This window comes from Hylaeus anthracinus, unplaced genomic scaffold, assembly GCF_026225885.1.
Source record: "Hylaeus anthracinus isolate JK02 unplaced genomic scaffold, UHH_iyHylAnth1.0_haploid 12002, whole genome shotgun sequence".
Taxonomy (NCBI): domain Eukaryota; kingdom Metazoa; phylum Arthropoda; class Insecta; order Hymenoptera; family Colletidae; genus Hylaeus; species Hylaeus anthracinus.
In genome coordinates this window covers 12,801,841-12,811,179 of record NW_026534349.1, presented here as the reverse complement: position 1 = coordinate 12,811,179, position 9,339 = coordinate 12,801,841, and the positions used below count along the sequence as shown (strand labels likewise).

Here is a 9,339-nt window from a genome sequence, read left to right as displayed (position 1 = left end):
CAAATTACAATATAGCCTTGAAACGATTCTTTAACTTTGGAATTTTAAGTCAAGCAGTGGAACTGCATAACGTAAATATTTTTTTAACAATTACTGTAATTTAAATGTAATAATTATTTTATTTATTTTTTCATTGAATTATTTCACTTTCGTTGTATAGAAGTAGCATTTATTAAACTATTCAGAACATAATAGTTTGAAGTTCCACTTCATGTAATACTTTTTACGCAAAATTTGATGATTTATCCGAATTCGAAAAAAAATATTAGACATTCCATTTAAAAAACTGAAGGTAACCCTAATATCTTGATAAAAAAGTAAGGTAATGAAAAACAGATTACAGCACTGTATGTCCGCCTAGATACCATGCAACTTTTGTTTGAAACATTTTGTCGTACAACAAATACCTTACGATTTATTTGAGGTCGTCACGTTATAAGACACCCTGTATAAATATGTTTATAAATGTTATTGTTAATACGAAACGAAACATAGTGCTTTAAAAACATGATATATTTTTTTAACACACATTATATGTACATATTTATAGTTTCATGGTATACATTTCATTTAGTATGACATCGACGAAGTACTAACATTGCCGATGTCTATCACCATAAAAGTCGTTCAAACTTTGAAATGGTGGTTTCCAATTGCTACATTCCGGAAAATCACTTGGTACTCTCGGTAAATCTCTCCTGTCTCCTACGTGGATAACCAATTCCATTCCTGTGACATGATGCCAGGTGAAGTGGCAATGAAGTAACCACCATCCTATAATGAAAATGTATAACATGGAAATGCGATTATTTAGCTGTTGACGCTAAATAATACGTTGTTTTATAATTAAATCAAGTAATACAATAAGTATAGCATCCGAGGAAAATAGTAAATTTACTAATATAAGCTTTCCAAATTTTTTTGCTGAAGTTATTCTCATCTGTCTACGTCAAAGATTTTAGTTTCCAACCACATTTAATTATAAGGTGGCAAACACTGTTTTAAAATGACTTGAGTTTATCAAAATTTACGGAACAGTATTGCCACAGATTTTTTCATCTGCTCCATTTGTTCTTTCGAAGAATTTTTTGTTGGCTTAATATACATTAATACTGAAATTTTATTTGCTATTAAAATTATGAAATATTTTACCTGGGTTATCAGCTTTGAAACGTAGAAATGCGTATCCGCCCACTGGAATTTTAACAGTGTCTTTACCAGGCGGATTTTTGTACACTCCCTGTTTAAGACGTTGTTGATGTTCCATTATTACGTTATCTACATCTGTTTGTGATATGTTTCTACCATCCGTAAACTGTCCAATGTAAAGAACTTTAAATTCATAACCATGTATGTGGAACGGATGATGGAGGTCCGCCTGTGGTACTGAAATGCAATTTCTTACTGAACACTAAACAAATTTGTAATGAATACCATATTTACTTAACTCAAGATAGTTTTACAAAATGACGAAAATTGAATAAACTTAGGAGTCTAAATGTAATTAACAGGGTATTCGATTGGTTCCCGTTAAAAATTCTGTTAGCTTTCTTGGAAGATCCTATATGTAGAAAGAACTAAATATTACTTCGGTCGTATATTAACAATTCAACGACGTTTCCAAGTTGTGTATGAATAACTTGAGTGCACACACAAGGTTCGACACAATTGCTCAATTGGTTGGGCTTGCATATAGTTTCATAACTTCTTCTGTCCGAAATTAGAGGCGAAGATGACGATAAATATGTAACATCGTTGAACATTGAAGTAAGCTGAGAACGATCGTTTGCACCTGAAATCAAGAAAATTCTCTCAGTATATTTATGTACACGAATTTCACACTATTGTCATTGACACCCGAGCACATTCTTTTAACTCTTACTGCTTTAAATAACATTAACAAGCAACATATTAGGTTGTCCCGAAAGTTTCTTTCGCGAGTTGCATTCAATTATTTTATGTCATCGTGTTTATATAAATAGACAATCTAATTTCATAGATATTCATGTTTGTAACAGTAATGGAGCAAAATGAATCGTGCACAATTCAGTAACGTAACATAAAACATAAACTATTGTGCCTGTATTACTTATTAATAAAGCGAAAGAAACTTTTGGGACAACCTAATAGATCGCCCCTTAATGGATGGTACAGTAATACATCAATATTACTATACCACACAGTCGCTAATACTTAATTTAATACTTTAAGAAGGTACTTTATTATTCATTAAAAAGTACATACTGAAATAGGTGGGGTATGAATCTTTTTTTTGAAATAAATTTCTGTCGCCGTAGTCAGTGTAATTGTAAAACCAAAAGTCCAATATGTAAAATTCATCTGGCTCGTATTGTAAGATTTCAGATTCGTCTTCCAAGCTTTCCAATTGATTGACGCATACTGAATTGCTCGTGTCACGTGTACCGCAATTGGATCCGTCCAACGGATTATACATCTGAAAAGTTGACATATTTGCAACAAGGATAAAGTAAATTCTCATTGAAGTGGACTCTTCAGTCCCCTCTAGATTAATAGTACTTAGTACGGTTAGTAATACTTACAATACCTTTTGGCGGGTTGTCGAACGAGGGTTGAGGCGTCGGTGGAGTTTCAAGGGCACCCTTGTATTTTAAAATGGCGAATTGCTGAACCTTTTTCTCCGCGCATTCCCCGAGACCGCGTACTTGTATCCAGTAAGATCTCGGCTTCTGATCCGCGTGTATTACGCAATCCAGTCGTTCACCTGTACACGAACGTGAATTAAACAAAAACAAAGAAACCGATTTTGTTCAAAATTCGAAATACGAAATAACTCTATAAGTGTTTCAATACCTTGAACTAATCGCGCTGTATAAAACTTGTATTTGGCGACAAGTTATCGTGTAATATATATTAATGTATTGTAAATGTAGTTTACGATATGTATATGCTATAATAAATATTACGTATACTACATCTACATGTAAATTACATTTATAATGCATTAACGTGTATTACATAATAAATTTACGCTAATTGTAAATTTTGTACAACGTGATTAGTACAGATATATGTATGTATATGTGTGCGTATAAAAATATAGATTTAATAAACACTAAAAGCAAAATATTATAATAGAAACAGTAGTTAAAATTGATGTATGTAAATATATTGTAGTAATCGTAAAAACAGTATACAGTTATATTATATAATAAATAAATGTTGTAATTTATATGATCAAATTATATATCGTATAATATATACATATAATATATACGATATATAATTTGACGATATATAATATGGTTTTACGATTACGACAATATATGTAGGTACATAAATTTTAATTACTGTTTTTATCACAGAAAATAATAGTACTTTGCTGAATTTAAGTATTTATTAAATTATGTTCCCGAAAAGATACACGACCTGCTGATGTAATTGCTGCGTCCACTACTGTAGGTTTGACGTTCGCACCATCCTGAGCGATTACCGTACAATTATGGTTCTCGATTCTGTATTCCGCTAAACACACCGTGCTAAACGAATTAATTATGCGAAACCTGTATCGTTTCCCTTGCTCAACTTCGAACACCGTCAAGGGTGCCTTGTTGGTTTGTTTGGTAACCGGATCCTAAGCACAATTACGTCACTTTAATAAGCTCCTCGGTAGTAAGACTTATATTCTACGACTTTCTTTTTTTAATTATTACGAAATGGATTGGCAAGGTTTAAAGGATAAATGATAAAACCTCTCTAATCTGTTCAACTAGTCTCACTCCGCGTGGTTTAACAATTAACTAGGGCATACGGCATTTGAACAAATACTTGAATAGGGAAAGGGGAATCTAACGGAAGATACCAACAAGATTCGCTTTAAAAAAAATATATCTCTTACCGTCCACTTTCCCCTGCCGTTTATAAGTATGTTTTGTGCATCTTGTCCTAGATCATGTCTGTAAAAACCAGGATACCGTTCGAGCGATAATGAATGGAACCAATCGCTTAAAAGTACTATGTATTTGTCCACATCGTATAATCTCCGGTGAGGGTCCTTTGGATCTTTACCGATCAAAGCTCCGTATTGGCCGTCTGACATAAACGTCGATATGTGGGAATGGTAGAAATGCGTTCCAGCGTTTTGTAATTGGAATTGATACCTGAGATCGTCATAAAATTGTATCATTTTATCTTATTCTTTGTTTAACAACTTTAATTGTTATACAGGGCGAAAAATGGATATATATTATCAGGTATAATACATTTATTTTCTCTGTGAAACGTGAAACATAAAAATATGGTATGTGTACGAGAGGCTGAGAATCACAGTGACGCGAGCCAAAATAATAAAAAATGGATCTACAAAAATGAAATACTAGGTAGTTACTATTTGAAAAGCAGGAAAGAGTTTGGATCTTTTTCTACAGTTTAATTCAAAAGCATGATTCTCGTGTTGCACTTAACTCTTTGCACTCGAGAAGTGACTCTCGGTCGTCACTAGGCTCTCTTTAGGTTTAACCCTTTGCGCTCGAGGCCTTTTTCTATAGAATCAAATCCAGTCCATTTTTATAATAAACTTCTATTATTATTTCAATTAATAATTAGTTGTATTCTGATGTAAGTGAATTTGATGTTGTTCACAAAATCACTTTTAAATTATATATGTCGCCCTAGAGGCGCCACCCAAGTGCCAAGGATTAATTTCTTTGGAACTCGAAATGTCAATAAAATGATTGTCGTTGAGGCAAAGGTGACCTGATTCTCAAATCTCAAATTAGAGATCTGATTTTCAAAGACAATATAATCTTAGCATTCGTGGGAACAAAATGCTAAGAAAGCATCTCGAGTTGCTGGTAGATACCAGAAAAAAAGGCCTCAAGTACAAAGGGTTAATATGTGTATCATTATGATTTTGAGCTCCTAGTACAGGAATGGCGAAAACAAGGTGAACGGGCGAAGTTCAGCGAATTGCTGGCTTGAAGCCTGGCAACCCTCAGGGGCTGTAGCTACATATGTTTAATTGTAGCTATAGCACGGGTTTAGCAATCCCGAGGTACCCGAGCTATAAGGGGGCCAGTGGGTCCCCCAAAAACTACGAAGTGTTGTAACTTGACTATAAGATTTAACGTACTAGTCTTATATTTGTTCATTTTCTACATTTATATGATTCTTGCTTTACATTACTTTGCACTTGCATTTGCTTAGGCTACGGTTACTATGGATGGGAGTTCTGACGAATTCGTCCAATTAAACAAACGTCTGCTTTTCGATGATAGTGTTTACACTAGCAACGACACACATGGTCAAATCAAACAAATCAAACTTGTTTGAACGCTCAATTAGTTCTAACGACGACGTGAATGTTCTGACATGTGTGTCGTTACTAGTGTAAACACTATCATTGAAAAATAGACGTTTGTTTATTTGAACGAATTCGTCCGAACACATTTTCGTCCGAATTCGCATTCATAGTAACCGTAGCCTAGATGCCTCTCTTCGTAATTTTCTGGCATCCCTAATGGGGCTTATGAAGAGAATTACGAAGAGGTTTATCTAACCAAGTGCAAGTGTAAAGTGATGCAAAGCAGGAATCACATATAAGAAATGAACAAATGCAAGACTGGTACATTATATGTTAGAGCCAAATTATCATAGACATATGAAAGTATAGACCGAGCCTTTATACGAGTTTTGTTACTGTTTTTTCTAAAAATTGAAACTAATATTAACCATTCTGTAACACTATTTTGGTTATTTAATGTATTCTTGTATTTGCGTAATAATAAAAACACTACAGTCTTTTCTATTATCTTTTATCAAAATAGTGTTACAGAATTTGCAGAGTATATATTCTAATGTACATATACACATAGTACAGAACTTATATGAGGGATAAATTTGACAGTTAAAAACAATCAAATGAATTCATGAAAATTTGCGTTTCGTTTAAATTTTCGCAGAAGGTGCTAAATATGGCCATCTACTTGTATGGAAATTAATTGAAACATTATGTCATTTTTGATGGAACAATGCTCGATAATATGTTCAATTCGCTTATGAGATATTTTAATTTCGAGTTACTTATTGATTAGAGCAACTTGTATTACTTCAAACGTAAAAGAACTACAACACTTATTACTAGAACAAGCTAAAGTAACATAGTGCTTTTAGATAACATTAACAGAGAAATCGTTGTTAAAAAAATATCGTGTTTGCGGAAGTTTGAGAAAATGTTTAGTTTGCGGAAAAAGTTACTACAGTATACACAATCGCTACATGCGATACGCCATTTGAAGATATCGCTAATTATTTCGAATTACGCTCAAGTACATTGAGTTTTAGGTTTCGTTAAATTTATCTTATTTTTTAAATACTTTGTAAATGGAAACTATGTCGAAATATTAATTTGTCTAAATTTCTTTAGTTATTATACAAGCAACTTTTGTAAAAAATATTTGTCTGATAGCTTCATCCTCTGACGAGATACTGAACCATTCCGCTTTAATCGAAACACCCGGCATATATTTATAAGCACGCAGCCGCGTTTTATAATCCATTTACAATCAATTAAAATTGACGAAATGAAAAATTGAATGCACTTAAACACAGTTTGGAACTATAATTATTTCTTTACCTAATTCCAATAAAATGGCAAAAAATAAACGAAATTTATTTGCAATTAATCCATTTCAGATAATTTTTAAATCTTCCACTGTCGAACCATTAATCCTGATTTCGCTAAAATAGCTCATTTTAAGAATTTCTTTAAGCATTTTCATCTAAAACTAAATCTAGTACACAGAAGATATTCACCTAAATGTCGATGAAGATGGAATTGGACATTGTGTGACATAAGGTACGCCATCGTAATATTGATAACCATTTTGAAAGAGTCCATGCCAATGTATCGTAATTTCGGTACCTGGAGTAGCATTCTCCACGTCGACTATAATGTAATCACCCTTACACACCTGTTAAACAATAGAACTTTAGTTTCCTTTCAACTTTAAATTTTGCTTTTTTGACAACAATATAGAGAAAACCAACGCTAAAGCAACGTAAGAAAATAAACGTAGATCGTGCATTATTTAAATTGTAATAGATCGAATTATAACAATCAGGGCACCTGAAAGCATCTGGGATTATTTTTTTAATTTTCATAATAATCAACAGTTTCTTTTTTTAAATTATAGCATTATCTAGTTACAGTATAACAGCAAACGTCGTATTCTTTCGCAGATTACAATATAGCCTTGAAACGATTCTTTAACTTTGGAATTTTAAGTCATGCAGTGGAACTGCATAACGTAAATATTTTGTTAACAATTACTGTAATTTAAATGTAATAACTATTTTATTTATTTTTTCATTGAACTATTTCACTTTCGTTGCATAGAAGTAGCATTTATTAGACTATTCAGAACATAATAGTTTATATTTATTTATATATTTCAACGATTCCATCCTTACTATTTGAGTCCGACTCAACAATTTAACCAAGACAATGTGTACAGTATATAATATTACAAATATTCTGAAATGATTGATATTAGTGAGAAGATTTCTTTTTCTTTAAATTGTTTAAATAATATTTTGAATTTTACAAATATTATACATTCTGCAGCAATGTGTTATCGAGCATCGAATATTTAGGCATGAAATAAATGTCGCATAATCGTTTCACTATATGATCAAAAATACGAACGAGAAAATCGATTATCGAATCGTTTAACGTGAGACGCACCTCAATTATAGGTCCTGGTAATTGACGATTAATGGATGTGAATGTTCTTTCAACCATGTCAGCGAGGACACATTGATCCATTTGTGCTTGTTTGTCACAGGCACTAAAAAACAAATAAAATGCTTCATCCAAGACGTCTAATTGTAACAATATATTTATATATAAACCAATCATATATACACAAATAATATTAATTAATAGTAAACACGAGTTCAAGCAGACACTTTAACGTGAATCAGAAAAACTGAAATTAATAGTTATGGGTAATAAACTGTCAGACGTTGTTATGCGGTGTACTGTGCGATTACTATTATGGAAATTATAAAATAAATGTTGTAGATAAATTTTCTACATAGTTTCTTTATATGTTGATACGTACGGTCCATATACTGTGTAGAATTCAATATGAAAGTGGTAGTAACAATATTTAGGTGGTTCGCCATCGACGCATGTTCGTGCACATTCTTCAGGCGTGGAAAATACCGGCTTCGACACGTTGGAGTTCGAGTTCCTGTTGTCTATAATCATGTAGCCAAATAAAAATAATATGATAGCTTTGCAAAAATTTTCGATTCTAAACGGTTTTCCAAAAAATCTCAGGCTCGTTCAACGATGAGAATTATATGTCGATAAAGTATATTACATAAATTAAGTCTCGTTAATTTTTATCACTTGAAACGTTTGTTTCAACGATGCCAAACTACCTGGAGGAGGGAGAATATGTATTCAAAAATGTAAAACTAAAGATGAATAGTTAGATAAATGAAAAAGAAACGCGCACCCTGTTTGATACATATAATGTGAAAATCACAAGCCAAAGATAGCTTAGCGGATAATGTGTTTTTTACAGAGAAGATATTATATAACATTTTTATAACTTTGAGAATATTTTAGGTATGTTTCAAAGTACGTTTCGTAATTGTTTTTCATATATGAAAGTAATAATAGTAATAAATAGAAAAAGATGGCTTAGCAAAAAATGTTTTAAAAGTGTACTTACAATAACAATACGATAGCCACGGTTGAGCGAAAAGAGTCGCAAGTGCTACATAAAATGGTATTAGATTTAGAAAATCACTGCGAACAAGGGAGAAACGAAAGCAAACCATCTTTAACAGCTACGATCCTCGACATCGGCGAACTTCCACAATTCTAAACTTTACCGCGATTCGTTATTTGATTTTGGGCGCATTAGTGACCTCAAGATTACGGATAAACGGTGGTTATTTAATTGCAGCCATGTATCGTTCCGCATTTCCTGGTAATTAGCGAACATTTTAATCATGCTGCAAAACTTATTATCGTGTACTTATTGAAATTATGTGGAGTTGAGGACATCGCTAAATTTTGTACATTTAGATAATAGGTAAAATAAGCGATTTACATGCAAGAAAGCATCATCGTAAATTACGCTAATACAGTTTATCAGAGTTGGTTAACTGATATCCAATGTTTGTAATAATGTTGTACGAATTTATTTTAAATTTATTGTCCAGACACGGAATTGATAAAAGGAACGTTAAATCGAAACAGTGTTAATTTTGTTCCATTCATTATATTCATTATATTTCTATATTAAGTGCCTTTCTAGTATAAATTTAAAACTTACCTAAAAT

General features: G+C 32.3%; 1 protein-coding gene across 1 annotated transcript; it reads right to left on the bottom strand.

The window, feature by feature from the left end:
- Positions 1 to 495: 495 nt before the first annotated feature.
- On the bottom strand, positions 496 to 8,925 carry LOC128891497 (uncharacterized). The gene is made up of 11 exons (XM_054150988.1): positions 8,724 to 8,925; positions 8,103 to 8,241; positions 7,724 to 7,826; positions 6,793 to 6,950; positions 3,878 to 4,139; positions 3,409 to 3,613; positions 2,562 to 2,743; positions 2,245 to 2,455; positions 1,589 to 1,792; positions 1,153 to 1,386; positions 496 to 774 (listed from the first exon to the last, which is right to left on the bottom strand). Exons 1-11 carry the CDS (start codon positions 8,830 to 8,832, stop codon positions 593 to 595), a joined length of 1,989 nt encoding a protein of 662 aa, XP_054006963.1. The 5' UTR covers positions 8,833 to 8,925; the 3' UTR covers positions 496 to 592.
- Positions 8,926 to 9,339: the final 414 nt, after the last annotated feature.

What these genes read in the sequence shown, in the direction of transcription:
- LOC128891497 (XM_054150988.1), bottom strand. Translation starts at nt 8,832, where the DNA reads ATGGTTTGCTTTCGTTTCTCCCTTGTTCGCAGTGATTTTCTAAATCTA. An exon ending in CGCAGCAATTACATCAGCAG is followed by an intron (nt 2,744 to 3,408) that starts GTCGTGTATCTT and finishes GTTCGTGTACAG; the next exon opens with GTGAACGACTGGATTGCGTA. An exon ending in TTTCAAAGCTGATAACCCAG is followed by an intron (nt 775 to 1,152) that starts GTAAAATATTTC and finishes TTTTCATTATAG; the next exon opens with GATGGTGGTTACTTCATTGC.